This window comes from Protopterus annectens, chromosome 10.part0 (genome assembly GCF_019279795.1).
Source record: "Protopterus annectens isolate FY-2018-M chromosome 10.part0, PAN1.0, whole genome shotgun sequence".
Classification (NCBI taxonomy): domain Eukaryota; kingdom Metazoa; phylum Chordata; order Ceratodontiformes; family Protopteridae; genus Protopterus; species Protopterus annectens.
In genome coordinates this window covers 1,647,529,789-1,647,550,879 of record NC_056744.1, presented here as the reverse complement: position 1 = coordinate 1,647,550,879, position 21,091 = coordinate 1,647,529,789, and the positions used below count along the sequence as shown (strand labels likewise).

General features: G+C 39.2%; 1 protein-coding gene across 1 annotated transcript in view; it reads left to right on the top strand.

The window, feature by feature from the left end:
- The window catches only part of LOC122814364 (zinc finger protein 208-like), a 441,663-nt gene that overhangs the window by 37,967 nt on the left and 382,605 nt on the right, over positions 1-21,091 (top strand). The window contains exons 2-4 of the mRNA XM_044086948.1: positions 3,902-3,994; positions 6,996-7,337; positions 20,504-20,833. Coding sequence (XP_043942883.1) covers positions 3,902-3,994; positions 6,996-7,337; positions 20,504-20,833 — 765 coding nt within the window. The remainder of the gene's footprint in view (positions 1-3,901; positions 3,995-6,995; positions 7,338-20,503; positions 20,834-21,091) is intronic.

The following is a 21,091-nucleotide window of genomic DNA, read 5'->3' as shown; positions in this document are numbered from 1 at the left end:
CCACACAATGTTATCTTTAGTGCATGCTCTCTTTTTATACCTCTTTTTTTCTCACCTGTTTCACCTGCTTGTCCAAATCCTCATTAATATACTACCCCCTTGATTTTTCAGTTCTTGTCATTCCTGTTCTGTTAATTGAAAGAAAAAATATTTTGATGCCAAAAATGTAGAAGTCGTTATATACTTGTGCAATTCACTGACTTACTGGAACTTTGGTGGTGCATTCTCAAGGATATATGTGTAAGTATTACTATCCTTTAATCAAGGAATGAAAAATGAGTGCTTGTTAATATTCAGGGCAGTGGTTGTGTTCCTCACAAGGAGAACTACTAATGTGCATCTCTGGGGACATGTACTGAGTAATAGGTTGTGATACATCACAGCACTCACCTTACTTGGAGGTACAGCGACCCTCTAATACATATATTTAAGTAGCACGGATGTGGTTGTGCTGCCCTTTCCCCACAGCTGTCATGATGTATGTTGGGGGGGGGGGGTGAAACTACCACAACAGTACTTAAATAGTGCCACAACAAGTTTCAAGAGTCATTGTTTTTGATGGGATTGCCATTTACTTATTAATTTTAATGATTCAAAGCCCTCGGTTTTAGTTTTCCACTTGTAATTGAAAGCTGAATAAACAGATATATAAGTAGCAATGCTTAATGTTCTTCATTTCCTTATATATTTTTCCTGTACATATACTGTCTGATTACTGTGGGTATTACATTGTCTGAACCAGTGTCATTCGTCTCCAGATGTAATCATGCTTGAGTATTTTGGTTTTCTTTTATTAATCAGAATAGTAAAATATGGTATGTTATTGTTTAGCAGTGCATTACTTTCCTCCATAAATTACCACCTCCATAAATTTAGTGTCTTGAGTTGCTGTCTTCAGATGCTCAGGTTAGTATATATGCAGACCCAATTGTCTGAAACTGTAGCTCAAGCCAGGCTCTTTGGGGATAACTATTCTTCGTCATTGTAATGCCACATTTATGTCAAGTGAATTGCATCATCTGTCTGTCTATTTCTTGCTGAAGGTCAGGACTGATAACCTCAGAGGGTGAAATGCTGATGATACTCTTCATCTGGAAATGCTTTTCATCAGACATTTTGGGTTACAGCTTCAGTCTTCATTTATCCCAGAAAGTGTCTGAGTGGTGGGCAGCCTTAATTCCACATTTTTGCCTTGCTCAGTAAGTGATTCGTTTGAATTTATTTAACAGTGGACTACTAACTATCGGTTTTCAGCACTTTTTAATTGCTTTAGGTGACTTCTCCGGATCCCCTGTCCCACATCAGCCATGTCTTGACACAGCTTGTCATTGTTGCCATTTACAGCTGTGTCACCTCTGATCAAGGTTTGCTGTTGTGTAGTAAAATTTTCACTGGTCTGCTATTTGTGTCTTTCAACTCTAAGTTAATAGACAAATCATATACTGTTTTAGGTATTGCTTTTTTTGAATAAACTAACCCACATAGTAGTAAAACATTTACATAAATAAATATGCAATTTGATGTACTGCAATAACAGTCTCCTTAAAATTCTATCTGTGGTCACATACAATAAAGGGGAACATTATTTTGCCTTTATTTGGCTATTAGTTTTCATTGTCCATTATCAGATAATGAGAGAATTATGTAGAAGAGTGTGCATTCCTACACTCTGATCTGTACACATGACAAATAAGACAAAAACACAATGTGTGAATAGAAGTGTACATATTTACTGATTCAATTTAATACGTATGCAATACAATACCATTCTGTTTTACACTGTATACACTATGCGGTTCCTCTTTGTTGTCTGTTACAGTTTAACTGTTCAGCAGATACATTGTAAAAAATTTTTTCTTATATGTGTTGTGTATTAGCTTGTTTGTGCTACGTTGCTGTCACTGTTACATTTGTATGGTTTGGCTTGCTTAACAGTTTAAGGGCACAAGAAATCTGCCTGGCTGAAATAAGTTTGTCCTAACACAGATTTGTTTTTCTTTTACCTGAAAGGATTGTCATAGTAAGGTCAGCCCTTAGACTGTGTTATGTGGTATGACCATTTTAATTTGTGTGTGCATGCTAATAGGTGTGGCATCCTGCCATCGTGACATCTGTACTTGTACATATAAATATACATGGTCCCACTGTAACAACAGGCATTTCACGTTTCCATTATATGTGATAAAATATTATAAAATGTTCAGTGGTGGCTGGAACTACTTACTGTTCGGGGGAGGGGACAGGCCCTCCATTTTTGCCAGAAGAACAATTTATTTGAACAAAAGTTGTGTTTTTGTTTTATTTGACTGTACTCTGCAGTTATGTCATCTTTACTAATTCAAATGTAAGAACTGTGCAGCTATCAGTCATCTACAGCCATTAAGTACAGTTTCTGGTCTGTGTTTTAAATCTGTCCAGCAAATATTGTTGCTTCCCTGTTGACTTACAGACTGTTACTTTTGCTGTCATCTTGCTATTATAATTATACTGCTTCAGGTTGTGCCGCGAGGTGTAGAAGACTGCAAAAGAAGAAAGAACCTTCCCAACTCCATTCCACTGTTATATACATAATTATATTCAGGGTAATGGCTGAATGTGGCTAGTAGAAGGAAATCATTTGAAAAGTGTAAAGGCAGGTGAAGGACATTCACATGAGAGATGAGGATAAACAATGTGCCGAGTTATTTTATGACATAACAGACTTTGAAATACAACATTCAGGCTACAACACAGACAAGAAGGTGTATTAATATGATGGCTTTGTTATAGTTTAAGATTCAAATGAGTCTACTCTTGTGTCACAGTTTGGGTGTCTAACCCTTAAAGAGCTGAATGCGTCCTTCAAACATTACAACGCATTCTGTGTTGTAGAAAGTAATGCGTATTGTGGTGTGTAAAGTGCATCTCTTTCATTCCGTCTTTCCATCCCCGTTCCTTTCTTTATCTGTCCTTTACCTTCTTTCACTGTATCTTTTCACTCTACATTTGCATCCATTTTTTTTCCTCACCCCCCCCCCCCCCATGAATATGAAGCAGTTACACTTCAATTACTGGTCTTACTGGTCTTACTGTAAACTACTTTATAGAAATGTACCCCAGTCATCATTTATTTTGGTTAAGTTTTAGTGCTTCCTACTTCAGCTCATAACCAGAAATAGACTGGGAAAGTAAAGAAAGGGAGAACATATCAGGACATTTTAGGAAGACAATTACTGGCAATAAGGAGATACATACACACCACCATCAATCAAAAAAATCAAATTGTAATATAAGTACATTGTGTTCCATTAAAGGGGTTGTGGGTACTTGAAACAAGATTTTTTTCAGCTAACCACATAGTACAGTAAGTACTGCTATTTAGAATAGCTGTTGGTCAGCCATTAGTAGGTGCTCTTATGGGGTACTGGAGGAAGAAGGATACTGGGTTATTATGGTCTGTAGAGAACCCATTAGGTAGGGAAATGGGAAGTTCATCGTCTGTGAAGTCCTTACCCTGCAACTGCTTATGACAGGCCTGCATTTTCTACTGGAACTACCTTTACAGTTTTGCTTCTTAGCATTTATTCTGTTTTCCTTCTAAATGAATGATGAAGACCATTTAAATTTTCAGGCAGTATCCCACTTCCACTGTCATTGATTGATTTGTTAATCTTAAACTTTATGAAATACATGTTATGAATTTTGATACTATGGCATTTGTATTAAGGTATTAGGGGTTCTTAAAGTATAGAACAATGTCTACATGCCTGTCCATCTGTCTGTTCTTTCCAAAGATGGTAGGCAAAGAAGCTGACCTGCTAATTTGTACTTTCCATGTGTGTAAAGTGAACATCGTTTTTTTTGTAGCCAGCTTTCTTGTTGTTTATTTTAATTTCTTTGTTTTTTTAATATCTAACCATAGGACAAACTGAAAATAGCTTTAACATCTATAGAGTCCAAACTGGAAGATCTTAAATATTTGCGAAGCAAGCAGGATGTGGAAATTAAAGTACAGGTAAATGAAATTCTTACTGTTATTAGTATGTGTACATTGGCTATTTAAGTTTAAAACATTTAGTTGTTGAATTTCTTCTGTAGTGTGTTTTGTGAGAAAGTCCTAAAGTAACATTTGAGTTGAGTTTCAAGTTATAGTAAAACCGTTTTACTGGTTTAAGGTGAGTTTATCAGTTCTCTGTTAGCCATGCCACTGTATTTTCTTGTGACATTTGGACAGTGATGAGGAAGGGTGAAAATGTTCTGGAATACTTAAAAATGGCGGAAAATATACCATTACTAACTCATCTAACATACCAAAGGCACTACTTAAGGTTCATTGAATCCTTTTTATATATCTATAGGACCCTGATGTGTACAGGACATTTCATTAAATAATTAATTAAAATATCCACAAAAGTATTATGACAGTACACCTTGGCAAAGAGTGAATAATGTATATTTTATCTGTGACTGTGCCACTGTGGATACATAGGCAGTATTTTAAAACTTAAGTCTCTTACCTTTGTAAAATAATACCTTTGCATAATTCTCTCATTTCATTTCAGTCTGTGTGCACATTATGAGTAGCAGGGTCGACTTACTGATGTCTTATTCATGTTCACTGATGAGTATGCTATTGCATTTGTAGTACACAACCAAAGTGTAGTTTGTACTGCTGTAACTGGGGTAACCAAAAGGGTAGGAAGTGGCAGTTTTTAAATAAACAGGATGGCAGCATTATGAAACAGCACACAAATGTTTTTTTTTTAATATTTATTTAAAATTGCTTGCTAGTATTGCTGTATTAACAAATCATTATTGCTACTTATGTTTTACTGTTTAGAGTTGGAAGAAAAATTTTTTAAAAATATTTTTGGTAGGTGCACTGATCTGTGTTTTAGTGCTGCTGTTGAAGTCATTGGTGGTATATGTCATGTTTTTCCTCCTAAATGGAGAAGATTGGACTTCAGTGAGAAGCAAACCCTAGTCTTTGGTTAAAACAAATTTATTATCAACACCGTAAACCCACATAACCTGTTCTGTACCCCAGATGTACTTTAAACTCCACAGTCCCAAGCAAGCCATTTATACCGTAGATGTACACATAGCACCACGGACTAGAAAAGCCATTCTACATAATCTTTTCATGTACACCAGATCCAAAAACCTAGATATGATGTTCTGTCCCTTCTACATGTTTCTCGACTTTATAAACCTATGTCATTCTCTATCACAAAACTGTTTTCCAAATCCAGCGACCCCATTGAATCCTTCTGCATTACAGATTAGGTCTTCAGCATGGTTGATCTGAATGAGATACTCTGCATTTTACATGTGATCTTAGATCTATTGAAACACTCAAGTCCTTCTGCATGATGTACATATTCCTCAGCTCTTTAGGATCAGTAGTCATTCTGTATCACAGAGCTGTTCTCTGGCACCGTAAACCCACATGAGGTATTCATCGTGGCATATTTACTTCCCAGAATTCTGGCACACAAGTAGCTGTCTTCCATTTGAGATCTGCAGTTATTGTTGCAGTAGTAAAATATAAATAATGCTGTAATTGAGTAGGGACATAGACATTTCAGTACTGCATTTGCAGATTTTCATGAAGTAGAAATGAACTTTTGGATTCATCGTTTTTGCTTGGTCCAAAGTAAGTTTGCTGAACAGACATTTTACTAGACACAAGACAGTGAAGGAAAATCAACATGTTTTGGAAGACAAAGCTCAGCATAACCTCTTCTTGTTTTTAGGCATGTGGACTTTGCCTCACTCTAACTATATGCAGATAATTCTGAAGCCACACAATGAACAAAATGCGGCAGAAAATTTGGATTTTGTCGGTTTTCTTTTGTAGTTTTGTGATTATTGCAGTCTCTGTTTAGCAGTCTTGACTGTTTCCACCCCAGTTGTCTGGCTGCATCACATAGCTAGTTGGAGCCTTGACTTTGTCCCAGGTAACCTTGAGAGGGAAGAAAATGATGAAGCTGGGCTGCCTCACCTCCTTCAAGGGGCAGTTTGGGGACTTTTGTCCTAGATGAGGCAGAAGCATCCCTTTTCAAGGGGTTGAGTTTGCTGGGTAACAGAACCCTTAAGTGGCCTCACCACTATCAGTTGTGAAGATTGGGGGAGTTCTTAGTTCTGAGGTCTTGAGCCTAGAATGCATGATTTGAATAGCAATCCCTAGTGGAAACAAAAGTTGAGGAAGAGACATCCACTTTGAAGGGGATGAGTGTATTGGGAAAAGATCACTTACCAAAGTGGATGACAAAGCCCTTACACTGTCCCACTGTAAGTCCACTCCTTGGGCTGTCTTCAGTATGGACAAGGGAGTGGTACAGCTTATTGAGAAGAAACCATGTAATGGTCCCCAATTCACTCTAGGGGGTATCTATAAAATAAGATACATATTGTGCATCACAACGGAACTTTATTTTGCTAATATGGTGTTCTTCTGTCATAGTCACAGTCCAAAGCAGTATGGCTTCACCTAACCTCCCCATTCAAATTTACTCATCTTCGTAGTTGGTCCAACTTTGTCTGTTGGAGCTTGGGACTTGTTCCTTCTAGTAGAAAGGCCTCTACCCATTCATAAATGTATTGGGAGAGAGTTTATCCACTTAGAAGACTCTTGGCTCAAAAGTAAAAGCTGCCAAAGACATCACCCAATGGACATGTACGTTTCTTCACATTTTTTCTTTCCTTCCCAGCTTTACATATCTGGATGCAGAACCTCTACATTATTATTACTTCTGTTGTATGTTAAGGTTCATCTTTGTACTGGGTGTCTATCTCCCCCACTCCTTCAGAGATGATGTCCTCCTAGCTCCAACCATACTGGTGGACTCTGTCTTGGTGTCATCACAGGGTCACTAGTATAACAGAATCCTATCCTCTTCTCTTTTTCAGTGAGTTGACCTTCACACATGCAGTTACAAAAGGAAAATACAGTGATAGGAACTGAATTTGTACAGCATGTCATGTTATCAATTTCTATGTTTGTTGCTTTCCAGGAAGAAAATTTTAGGTTGGAACAATACATTACACACAAATTTGCAAAACTGCACCAGTTTCTGCAAGACAAGGAATGGAAACTCATCCAGCAGATTAAGAATGAAAAAGCAGCCATTTTAAAAGAGAAGGACAGAACTCTTGAATGCAGTAAACATGATGTTATTGCCTCTAATGTGGCAGCATCTGATATTAACTTGGAGCTAAAGAATAAAGAAGTGGAGATTATGAAAGAGACGGAAATTAAATCTGAAGACACTGAAACTGATGCTATGGCCACTCAGGAGACGTTGTGTAACAAAACTTTGAAGTTCAGACAACCAGAAGCTACTGGCTTTCTAAAAGTAAGTATATTTTTCATTTCTACTTTTGTATAACTTTAGTTTTGGAAACTGAAGTGTTGGAAAAGCAATGGAGATGAAAAATATCTCTTGGATAATATGCTGTCACCAATCTAAACCTTTTTAAACAATATTAATAACTTTGAAATTGTCATTCACTCTTTCATTAGTTCATTCCTTTTGGATTGGATTTGTGTGTGTAAATGAAGCTATGATTGAGTTGTGTGCATTCTGACTGGAAACTAAAAGTAGTACATTCTACACAGGTACTATTTTGCTGTTGCTGCAGAAGTGTGTGTGTGTGTGTGTGTGTGTGTGTGTGTGTGTGTGTGTGTGTGTGTGTGTGTGTGTGTGTGTGTGTGTGTGTGTGTGTGTGTGTGTGTGTGTGTGTGTGTGTGTGTGTGTGTGTGTGTGTGTGTGTGTGTGTGTGTGTAAGATGATGTAGATAAAGCTGAACATCGGTTAGACAAAGCTTATCTAAATGATGTGATGTGATACAAACACAAAATGAAGATAGCATGAATTTGAAATAAAAATGCTACCAATGGGGTACATTCCTAGATTCTCCATTTGGGAGGATGTAGTTCCTTTGGGAATGTTGTATTTAAATTACGCCTCAGAGTAGTAATAACATATACTTTATTTAACTTTCTCTTGTAAGAATGTTTTAGAATATGCATTTGAAGTTTGAATATTTTATAATAAATGCAGTAGCAAAATCTTTATTTTTATATTCCAAATTTCATAAAACCATATTCAAACTGTTTTTCATTATTATATGTACAGTTGCGCTAAATGTTTTGAATAAATGTCTTGGCTGTATGTTTATCAACTAAAAGTTGAAGCTTGCTGAAAATATGAAGGCTACATTGGGCAGAGTAAATGTTATCTCAAAGCTTTGGTAGTTTCTGTGTTCTGGATACATTTTTATAACGTATACCTGACCTGACTCTATATCACAAACTGTAGTAATGAAGTGAGCATTTGTTGTTTCCAATATGATTTTTCACATTGAATGTAAAATCGTTAAAATATACAAATTACTTGACTGCTGAAAATACTCAACCGAATCCTATTTTGCCACAGAGTTGCTTAATTCTTTCCAGGTTGCAAAACCTTGGGTGGTAAAGAGGATATATTTAGAGTGGTAAGGGTTTAAATACATTACTCCCAGAATTCTGGGTGAGGGTTGAAGAGGGTTTGTACTCCCTCAAAAACTTGTTTAGCTTATTTTTTTATTACAATCAACACTGTCCACTGCCACTTTACTGTTGCAGTGCTCTGTGTTGTGATTATAGTAACTTGGTTGTTATGAATCCAAATGGTCATTTGGACTGGTAAAATATAATTTACTTGCATTTCAGATATCTGTTTATTTATTTGTTTTTCATAGCTCTCATGGTAATTTTAACCATTTAGTTCAAATAGCTTCTACTCTTTGCCAGTTCCCACCCTCAAGTTTTACCTCCTTTCTCAAGGAGGGAGAGATCAGATAGCCACAGATGTAAACTTGAGAGGTATGTTTGAAGGAAGATATTGAATCACTTTGTTTACTCTGCAGATGAACTTTTTTCCAGAGAAGGGTGAGGTTCTGGTTGATGAATCTATCACTCCATCTCATTTGTTGCTGAAGATTTCGATCTTTACTTCTAGTTCTAGTGTTAGCTGAGTTGTTTGATTTACTGAGATATAGGAAGTCAAGGATTACCAAATATCTAATGGAGCAGTGATCAAGGCCCGAGTTTATAAGATACAGAGTACGATGACATGGTTTCCTGTCTGTTCTTGTAAGTAAGGCTATAGATATTTTTTATTAGGAATCTATTGGGCTTTTTGAGTTTGTAGATATGTTGAGTGATTTAATGCCAAATGGATTTTTGTCTGTAATGGGTCTGATTAGTTCTGAATAAAGGGGAACAATAAGCTCTTTGGATATGGAAGAAATACCTTTGGCTATTAGTTGCGTTGAGTAGAAGGATTTCCTGACTCCTGTTGCCAAATGATGATCAAAGGAATGGAAACTGTCAACAGAAGTGTCTATGTCTATATCCCTGACTACACTATAGTAGCACTATTGAAAAAGTACCTGCTGCATGAACTATGTGGACTATGCCTTTCAGGGCCAATTGGCTGTCCATCTTACCACATAAGAGTTTATGTTTAGTGGTAATACTTTTGTTACAATTCTGTCATGGGGTGTAGTATTGAATGCTTTGGCCAGGTGTGGATAAGCTGTAAACAGTATGACCACTGACAGCTTGCAGAAGACCCTTTTGGAGAAATTAACCAGGTTTAGCAGTCATGCTCTCCCTTTAATGAAACCAGTTGTTAGCAGGTCAAGCCTAAAAAGATTCTTAATATCGTAATTTATGAGGTCAGTTATGATGTGCACCACAGCTTTTGAGATTAGAGTCAGAAGGCTGATTGGGCTATAACTTTCAAGGCCCATGGTAGGGCCATCCTTATGGAGGGGCATAAACCCAGCAGTGCACCAGGATACGGGAACATAGCCTGTGGCTAGGCATAGGTTAAACAGTGCAAAGAGAGGTTCATCAAGATCCTGCTCAAAGCAGTTTAATAGGTGACCAAGTATATTGTCATGACCCATGAAGTAAGTATTTCTGGTATTTGATAATACCTTAAGAATGTGTTCTTTAGTAATGATTGGGATATAATGGATCATAGGCTTTAATGACTGAGATATAAAGGATTCTTGGATGAGTGATGTTGAAATAGGTGTTTTTTGGGTGAAGTTTGCTGGTATATTTGCAGTGCCATTTTATTCTGTGTGGGCTGTCCCATTAAGGAAAACCTAAAGCAATGTTGAGTGTTATTTCCAGCCAAAGAAGAATTTATATGTTTCTTTCACTTCAAAAGCAAATTCTGCTCATGATTTGCTTTACTTGTCCTTATATTGCACTTGAGTTTCCTGGTAAATTTTTTATACAGTCCTTATGCTGAAGACTTCTAGCCTCAAAACCAAAGGGTAAAAAAGGTCACACAGACAAACAATGCAGTAAATATGCAAGAAAATTAGTTTTCATTGTGTAATACCTTAAATCTCCTACAAAGGAGCCCCTTGTGATATGTACAAATTACGTCTTGAGGACATGCAGTGGTTCAGTTACATGGCTTCTGAATGCCCATGACTTTTTACATTTTAAATCCTTATAGGTACATTTAGGCCAATAAAGCCAAACACCGCTAGCTGTGGACATGTATGTTTTGGCCTTTTTAGTGACATCATCAGCACAGCATAAGTGGATTCTTTGGCTTGCTTTAGAAACACAGGGCTTTAAACTCAGCTGATGCCTATAAACATGAAATTGCTTGCAAAATATCCTTACTAACATCCAAACCAAAGAGTAAAAATTTTATTTTCTGTATAGTTTAAGCAATTTTTCCCTCTTGTTATAAACTTTAAATAAGTTTACCACTTTGTGTGGGTTTGTTTTTAAATTTCCCGTTGTATATTTGCCTAAGCAGGCATAAACTCCTTTGTGTAATTGTCTGGTTTGTCAGGATTAATAGTAGTAATGATGTCATGGGTAAGTTTAGAGATTTCATAATATAATTGTATAAGGTTCACCTTTTTGAAGGTCTTAAAATATGGAGATGGTGGTGTCTGTGAGTGGTGGTTTTGAGAGTGTGACTAGTTGCTAAGATGGTGTGTCCATTAGATGTTCTTTGCCTATAAAAAGCACAATGGGGCATTAAAGGATTTTGCCAGTTTGAGGAAACCTTTGAACAAGAGATACAGGCCATCCCTTGCTAAATAAGCAGGAGTACTATCATAGTCCATCTGAGTGCAAGAGACCCTTCTCGGTGGAGGCCCAGGGACAAAGCTCCAAGAACAACAAAAAGGAATTTTAGATGAGTGTGAAACTCCATGGTGTAAATGGCAAAAGGTAGGCTAAATTTGAACTGATAATCATTGTTAAACACATTGACATCTGCAGGATGATATTAAATAGTTCTGCAGTTTTATTTAGAAAAGTTTATTGTAAGTTTTAAAATTAATATTTGGTGGAATTTAATTCCATTGCTCAGCTACTGTTAACAGAGTATGCTGAGTTCATAGTTTCTAGATTAGTGGGCTCATACTAGGCTGTTGAGCCAGTAAATCAGATCCCAGTTAGAATTTACTCAGATATAAATTAATACCAGACCCCAGAGTGTCCCAAACTGTTAAAAGAGTTGCCAGAGTGGTTGTAAGTTTTTGCATTTGTTAACAGTTTTTAATATTGACGTCTTAAGATTTTTGGTGGACTATGCTTTGGAACCTGATTGTTGATTGTGTAATGCTTGTTTGGTGTGCTCAGGATACTGTGCATTACTATTGTATTAATGGAGTTCTGACTAGGCGTAAATGTACTGATGAAGGAGATTTTGGAAAATTATGTTGTTGCAATCTGAACTTAACTTACGATAGAGCCTGCCTAAGCTCTGTCTCACTCCTTAGTTTGACAGTGCCTGAGCTCCAGGATCTTTAAACACTACCCTAACACCTTCATTTTATTCACTGAGCCCCAAATACCGTTGACTACTTGTGATACAGACAGTCATGCGTTCCCTTAGTTTCTGCCAGTTGTACAATGAGATACATGCTCATTTCTTAGTTTTTATAGGTTCATAGGTTCATACTAGGCTAACTGCCCTAGGGCATTTATAAGCCTAGCCAGAGTGTGTTTGGCTTTCGCCACCCATTTTAAATTAATTTTGCTATGCCCTTTTTCGAGGTTAGTATACTGTGCCTCTGTCTAACAGTGACACAGAAGTGATACCCGGGGTAAACCTATGATCTCTCATCCACTCATCAAGATTCCTCTTGAAGAGAGTCAATGAGGGACTCTGCCTAACCTGGACTGGGATTTAATTCCAGAGTGAAGGGAGCCTCTGGGTTATGAATCTGTCCCTCCAGCATGTCCTATTTATTTCAGTGCTGAGGTTCAAGTCTCGAGCCAGAGCTCGATGGGATTTGGATTTTCTGAGGTGCAGCATGTCCATTAATTCCGGGTTGGACATGGCTTTATACGTCAGGCACAGATTGCCTCTGAGGAGGCGGTATGCCACTGAGTAGAGCTGGAGTTTCTTTAACCGGGCAGCATATGGCATCTGTTTGAGCCCTATGATCCTCTTGGTGAGGTACTTTTGGGGTCTTTCCAGTTGCTGCAGGTGTCTGGTAAGGTACATCCCAAAAGGGGCATTGTACTCAATTATGGGCCTGATAAGGGATGAGTAAAGAGGCACGATGACCGCCCCTGATCTAGATGTGAATCCCTTCATGATTAGGTGGGCTATATAAAATGTTTTTCTAACCACTTTGGCCACGTGGTTGTCAAATGAGAGATTGCTATCAACTTGGGTCCCCAGGTCCCTAATTACTTCTTCTGTACTTAATGGATTACCACCTATGTGGTAATTTGTGGGCACTTTGTTTTTGCCAAAGGGGATGACTATACACTTTTTGGCATTTAGCTTGAGGCCATGGCTCTGGCACCAGTTGTCTGTTTCTATGAGGCCCTTTTGGAGGATGCTTGTGTCGGCTGGAGAGTCTATTATGGCACCCAGTTTGCAGTCATCTGCGAACGTAGTCAGCCACAGTCCTTCCATGTTGGCCTGTACCTTCGAGAAATATATACCGAACAAGAGAGGTCCCAGGACTGAGCCTTGGGGGATGCCACTTGTAACTGGTTTGGAGTCTGACATGGCTCCAGCAATTCTAACCATGTGGGTTCTGTCCTTGAGCCAGTTTGCAACCCATCTAGTGACATAGGGGTTTATATTTAAGCTGGTGAGCTTATCTATAATGCCCAAGTGGGGTATTGTATCGAAGGCTTTTGCAAGGTCCAGGTAGGCTGTGTGGACCACCTTCCCCTCGTCAATGGCCTTGGTGACTGTTTCAAAGAAATCAACCAGGTTTAAGAGGCAGGATCTGCCCTTAACAAAGCCGAACTGGGTAGGATCCAGTGTCTGTAGGTCCCCAATATCTTTATTTATGAGGTCCATGATGATCCTTTCCATAGCTTTGCAGACCAAGCTAGTCAGGCTTATGGGGTGATAGTTTCCAGGATCCGTTGAGGCACCACCTTTGTGGAGAGGGACCACTGTTGCTGTACGCCACTCTTTGGGTACATATCCTGTAGTAAGGCTGAGATTGAACAGTAGTTTCATGTTTGGGTTTAGCTCTTCTTGGAGTTCATGTAGGACGCAGCCCGGGACACCATCTGGTCCCATTGATGCTGTGTTTTTTGCTTTGGAGAGGGCAGGTCTTACCTGAGCACCTGAGATGTCAGGGGGGCAGCACTCTGCTGGGATAAATATTTGCCCTTTTGGTGGGGGGGGGGAGAAGTTTGCGCTGAACCTGTCAGCTAGGATGTTGGCAATGTCTGTGGGTTCGGTGTATTTTTTGTCATTTTGGACTAATTCTGAACATATCTGAGAATTCCCACCCAGGTTCCTAACATAACTAAAGAAAGCCTTGTGATTATCCTTAGTGTCCTGTGCAATTTTTCTCTTGAAGCTGGCCTTAGACGATTTTATGAGTGCCCGTAGTTTTTTGCTAATACTGATCAGAGATGCCTTCCCTTTTTGGGATTTTGCTCTATCATGTAGTAGCTTCCTTTTTCTATTGTATAGTTTGTTTATGGCTGGGGTCCACCAGACAGGACATCTGCCTTTGGAGGATTGGGTCTTGGTTTTATTTGGGATTGCATGATTCATGCATTCCTGAAGGTGTTCATAGAATGCGTTTATAAAGGATTCTGCGGTCTGGGCCATATTTTTCACAGGCCCGGGCCTTTGAAGGATTCCACCTCGGTTTTGAGGAGTGTGAAATTTGCTTTAGAGAAGTTTTTCACTGTGGTTTTCAGGGCAGGGGGTGGAGTCGGGATGTGAATATCCAGTGAGATTAGTTTATGGTCTGATCTTACCAGTGAGGGATACACTTCTGGTCTGGAGCATAGAGTCCCCATGTTGGTGATGATCAGGTCCAGTATGTTTTCCCCTCTTGTGGGAGTGGTAACAAGTTGTTCCATAGCATTTGAGTTTATAAATTCTAGGAACCTTTGGGCTAGGGTGTTGGAGCTAGAGTAATACTCCCAGTCTATGTTTGGGTAGTTGAAGTCACCCAATATAATGGTGTTTGGCAAGACCTTCATATTTCCAGTGTTCTCAGGAAGGCCGAGTGGGGTTCCTGGGTTTGGGAGGATGGTCTGTAGCAGGCTATAAACTGGAAGGCAGTTTTACCCACTGTTAGTTGCACATGGATAGTCTCTGATGCTTCGTGCTATGCCACCAACCTGGAGGTGTGGGTATCTTTGACGAATATTGATACTCCCCCTCCTTTTGTAGTACGGTCCAAGTTTTGGGGCCGAAAAGCATGGTATGAGGTATAACCTGGTAGTGCTGGGGTGCTCTCAGGAGCCTTGAACCAGGTTTCTGTTACTGCACAGATATCGATGTTCTCCATGCTAAGGAGAGTTTTGAGTGCGTGCATCTTGAGGTTTAGACTTCTGGCATTGAGTAGCATTACTCTTAGTTTCTTATCCCTTGTGATACCTATGGAGGTGGGTTTGTCTTTTGAGCCTTGCCTAAAAAGGCACTATGGGGGTAGCAAGAGCCTTTGCCAATATCCGAAAGCCCAGGGGTGACAGGTGCAAGCCGTCCCTAGTGAAGCATCGTGGCTTGTCGAGCATGTCATCGCAGGCTGACAGGCATTGATCCCCTTTGAATGACACCAATACTTAAGCCAATTGTTGAAATTGATCATCTTGTCGTCTTATTGTGGCATCATTCTTGGTGAGGGTAAGATGCTACTCAAGGTCAGGGTCATACCGGCCTGGGCTACATGCTCAGAGAGCTCCTCTATGTCTCTTTTCATGTAGTCCAGGGAGGTACATCTCAGGTCATTCACACCAGCATGGACAATGACTGAGTCATATTTGTACTTGCCTTGGAGTGACCTGAGTGCTTGTGTTATGTGGCGGATCCTAGCGCCTGACAGGCAGCTCACCATGACCTTCTCCTTGTTCAGCCTGGTGAGCGGGACGTCAGTGTGCCTGACGATATAGTCACCTATTACAAGTGTATCAGGTGTGTTGTTTAGCCTTAAGGGCTGTGACTGTTCGGCACACTGGCTTTGTGAGCTATGTGTTGCATGAGTTTTGTTTTGGGGTAGCGGTTGCTTGAGTGTCTGCTTTGGAGGTCTCTGCTGCTTAGGCAGATTTTTATTTAGAGCCTCCGAGTATGTTTTTGTGTGTTTATGTGTTTGGTTTGCTGTCGTGGATGTCTATGTGAGATTGGAATTGTAGTGAGTGTGGTTTCCTTCTCCTCCTGACTGGTTTCGCCAGTACTGAGTTGAGAGAGCTTAGCCTCCAGTATGGCTATATGGTTGCATCTCTCACATGTGTTGGAATTTGTTGGGAGGAGGAGAGGGTTGTCTGTGTACATGAGGCAGTTGTAACATTGCCTCAAGATTCCGAGATTCACCAGCTGGACCGGAGAGGAGATTGACAAATGACCTTTGGACATGCTAGAATAGTATTGGGAATTCCTTTATAATTGAAAAAAAGGGCCAATGGGGAATGGGGTACTCAAGGGGAGTTTGTGAGGGTGTAGTGCTTTTAATATTTTAGTGCTGACTTATATAATTGCTTTAGTGAGCAAGTGCCAGGTAACTTAAATGCAATGTGTTTCAGGTAACTTAAATGCAAAAACAACAAACAGTAACTTTTTTTCAAGTGAAACAAGGAAATAAGTACAGTAAGCAATGCAGATATCACTAGGGATCCACAAAAGCGCTGAAAAGCCACATTTTAAGTGGAATTAGCGTTTCAGGGAAATAACAAGCAAACAAACAAGCAGCATACAAATAAAGCTAGATTCAGCAGGCCTGGATCTAGTCTATGCTATAGCAAACAAGGTGTACCAATTTCAGTAAGAAACAGTTCAAATATGCAGGCACTATAAGCCTTTAACCAGAAATTCCCAGCTCAGAAGGGCAGAGTCCAGCCTCTCCTCCCACAAGAGTGCAGACCACGAACCTTCTTAATGTAAAATAACTGGCCTGAAGCCCAAGTGCTTAAACCAGAACTAATACACTTTTAGAATAACAGACACTGAGCCCTCAATCAGCAGTTCACAACTTAGAAGGATGTAAGCTATCTGTCCTGCCACCACAGTGCAGGCCACAAACCTTCCTAATGTAAAACAACTGGTCTGAAGCCCAAGTGCTTAATCCAAAAGACTTAGAATGATAGCTACACTGTAATCAAGTTACTACCAAGCAGTAATAAATACAATTGAATACTTTAAAGAATGCCTGGATTAGTGCTCAAGTTATACAAACAAAGCTAGATTCAGAAAGCCTGGATCTAGTCTATGCTACAGCAAACAAGGTGTACCAATTTCAGTAAGAAGCGGTTCAAATATGCAGGCACTATAAGCCTTTAACCAGAAATTCCTAGCTCAGAAGGGCAGAGTCCAGCCTCTCCTCCCACAAGAGTGCAGACCACGAACCCTTTTAATGTAAAATAACTGGCCTGAAGCCCAAGTGCTTAAACCAGAATCAATACACTTTTAGAATAACAGACACTGAGCCCTCAATCAGCAGTTCGCAACTTAGAAGGATGTAAGCTACCTGCCCTGCCACCACAGTGCAGGCCACAAACCTTCCTAATGTAAAACAACTGGTCTGAAGCCCAAGTGCTTAATCCAAAAGACTTAGAATGATAGCTACACTTTAATCGAGTTACTACCAAGCAGTAATAAATACAATTGAATACTTTAAAGAATGCCTGGATTAGTGCTCAGGTTATACAAACAAAGCTAGATTCAGCAGGCCTGGATCTAGTCTATGCTACAGCAAACAAGGTGTACCAATTTCAGTAAGAAGCAGTTTAGATATGCAGGCACTATAAGCCTTTAACCAGAAATTCCAGCTAGAAGGGCAGAGTCCAGCCTCTACTCCCACAAGAGTGCAGACCACAAACCCTTTTAATGTAAAATAACTGTCCTGAAGCCCAAGTGCTTAAAACAGAATTAATACACTTTTAGAATAACAGACACTGAGCCCTCAGTCAGCAGTTCCCAACTTAGGAGGATATAAGCTACCTGTCCTGCAACCACAGTGCAGACCACACACCTTCCTAATGTAAAACAACTGGTCTGAAGCCCAAGTTTTTAAACTAAAAGGCTTAGAATGAGTTACACCAAGCAGTAATAAATACAATTGAGTACTTTTAAGATGACGCAAAAGCAAAATAAAGTAGGAAGAAACACAAATACAGTAAAAGCAGATTTTTTTTTTTTTTTTGAGTGAGCAAATGAGATGGGCCCAGGAGTTACAAGACAGAAACAAGTGCAAATGCAGGCCTTCAAATCAGAAAGTTGAGAGAGATGGAAGACCGCCCAAACGGCCAATAACTACAAATTCTGGGCCAGAACCACTCCTTATGTGTAGACAGGTTACCTAGTGCTTACCACTCCTACTGATAAGCTAGAAGGCTTCCCTCCAACACAGAAAGGCTTGGAGGCTTACAAATAGTCCTGGATACAGCAAATCTGTATCTGGAACAATAATTACAGGAAAGGTAGGAAACAGGCTTACAATTTTTTTTTTTTTTCAGAAAAGTAGCAAAAACAGTAGTAAAAACAATTCACATGCAGTGCAAGCTGACACACTTGAGTATGTAGCAATATTAGTCCACACACAGTTTGAAAAAATGTAATTAAATTAAAAAGGACTAAAAGCAAGCACAGAAGGGGTTTATTAGGTAGAATGCGGTAAAGAGATGGGACTGGGGGAGTGTCCTAGATCAAATCTACAGTGGGGCGGGCACTGCAAAAGCCACCAAATTTAAACTACTACCAGAACAGGGAGGGGGGGTGGGGAAAGTTTCAAGAGATGTGAGGAATCAGAGTGCAAATTATAAAACCCAAAAATATATACTGATCTCTGTATATTTGCAGAACACTAAGACAACAGATATCCAAGCAACAATTTAGCTCTATAATACAGAATAATGCAGAAAAATATACTCAGCTCTATATATCTGCAGAAAGTCTTGCAAGGCTGTTCCACTTTAAATGCAGACTGCTGCTTTTAACAGTTCAAGTTAAGGGGACCTTGAGTTAACAACACACAAGCAATAGAAACCACAATGAGGTGGGTGGGGAAGAAAGTTTCAACAGAGATGTGAGGAATCAGAGTGCAAATTATAACACCCAAAAAATATATACTGATCTCTGTATATTTGCAGAACACTAAGACAACAGATATCCAAGCAACAATTTAGCTCTATAATACAGAATAATGCAGAAAAATATACTCAGCTCTATATATCTGCAGAAAGTCTTGTACGGCTGTTCCACTTTAAATGCAGACTGCTGCTATTAACAGTTCAAATTAAGGGAACCTTGAGTTAACAACACACAAGCAATAGAAACCACAATGAGGGGGGTGGGGAAGAAAGTTTCAACAGAAGAATCGTTATAATGCTGCTCCCATTTTGCTGCACAAGTAATCGCACCTTTTTTGCTGCCAGGAGTGGGAAAACACCAGAAAGTTTATGACAATAGTATGTTACGCTCATCACTGGTTCAGCTAAAGGCAGCACTCTGTAGGAATTTTATTGTGATTGCATTTTAGCAGTGCCCCTAACCACAAAGGCCCCAAACTACGAAAACAGAAATTCTAATGGGTGGTTTAGTCAAAATTATTGCTTTAATTTTTAATACAGTCAAGTGATGGTTTCTGCATTATCTGATCACATTGTCTGAACTGTATTTATTGACACGCTTGAGAGGGTAAATGTTCCATAGAGTGGTGCTTGGCTATGTAATTTCTTTGGACCTTACCTCTTTAAGAAATATAATTTCCCATATTACTCATTGTTTAGTAGCCGTCAGGAGAAACGGGTAAAAATATTTATATGTCCATCACAAAGGAGATCACTGTTGCAGTACAGTTCCTTACCCTATGGAACTGGTGCATATGAACAGTACAATTCCTTACCCTATGGAACTGGTGCATCTCATCTGAACAGTACAATTCCTTACCCCATTATGGAACTGGTGCATGTGAACAGTACAATTCCTTACCCCATTATAGAATTGGTGCATGTGGACAGTACAGTTCCTTACTGGTGCATGTGAACAGTACAATTCCTTACCCTGTGGAACTGGTGGATATGAATTCATCTTTCCTGTTTGACTTTTAGGTCTCCTTGATATCCCAAACATGGATGTGGTCCCACTAGGACTTTAGCTACTGCAAAGCAAAAAGAGACTGTATTTCATGCTCTCTTCTTTGTTTTGTTGCCACATTAAATGGTCATTCACTAGTATATTGGCCCCATTTGTTTATCTTTTTTTCTGTTTTTGCTATACTTGCAAGTATTAGATTGTTTTCTTCTTGATATTTGTGCTGTCTGTGTGGATTGCTTTGGTTCAAGATCTATGATAGCACAAGAAAAACTGTAACAATAATGCCTGGAAAAGACAAATTCTACAAGTAGGCTATCATCTTTAGTGTCTGTTTTGTTAGGATAGAACCATTATGCCTCCACCTGTGAGCACAATACCACCTTTTAATAAAAAGGCTCTCTGTTCTACAAATTAGTGGCATTAGCCAAAGGGAAACCCACCAATTTAAGGCAGAACCCTCTAAAACTGTCCAAAAGAAATCATTACCGAGAAAAGTTTAAAGAGAAGGGTCTCTTGCCCATTATAATAAATGTCCTATGAAAAAGTTTATTCAGTGGTGGCTCAAAACTAAAGGCTGCCTAGGAAGAAGGTCAGATACATCAGCTAGTCATAGGCCTACATATTCTTTTTTCACATTTTCCTCCATCCATCCTTTCAACTTCAGAATACCACATTATTATAACTTTTGCTTTATCCTAGGATCCCCCTTCCACTTCTCCAAAGAGGATATTATCCTAAACAGGACATTATCCTTGGTTGTCCATCTCTCCCAACTGCTCATAGTGATGGTCACAATTTTGAACTCATGCCAGGGTCACTAGGGTCACAGACAGATGCCTTGCCATTCCTCTGTGTCTGTGGACTGATCTTCACTGTTGCTGTTATGACAGGAAAATACATGAATGACAACTGCATCCGTATAGCAATTTATCATATGTCTTTCTGTTTTCATTGTTTTGCAGGAAGATGTTTTTAGTTTGGAACAGTGCATTACACAAGAAATTGCAAAACTGCACCAGTTTCTCCAAGACAAGGAACAACAGCTCATCCAACAGCTTAAGAATGACGAAGCAAATATGAGAGAGAGAGACAAAAATCTTGACTGCATTCAGCCTAATATTATTGCTTCTAACATGTCTGATGGTAACTTGCAACTCAAGAATGGAGATGTGGGGTCTGTGAAAGAGATGGAAATAAAATCCGAATGCATTGAAACTGATATTGTGGCCACTTGTGAGACGTCTAACAAAAACTTGGATCTCAAGCAACGTGAAGCTGTTGGTATCCTAACAGTAAGCATGTTTTTCATTTCTGGTTTTGCACGCGTTTTGTTTCAGAATGTAGAAGGTGAAATAGTTGTTTACTTTTTTTTATGTGTTCATTGCTCATGAATTTACATGAATAAAATAAAGTTGCCTTTGACTTGCATGAATTTTGTCAGGTAGCTGGAAAAAGGTACATTCTACCATTCCACTTAAGGACTGTTTTCATGTTGTTGCAAAATCATATGCGCTAAAGATTTTTTAGATACATTTAAATACCTGTTACAC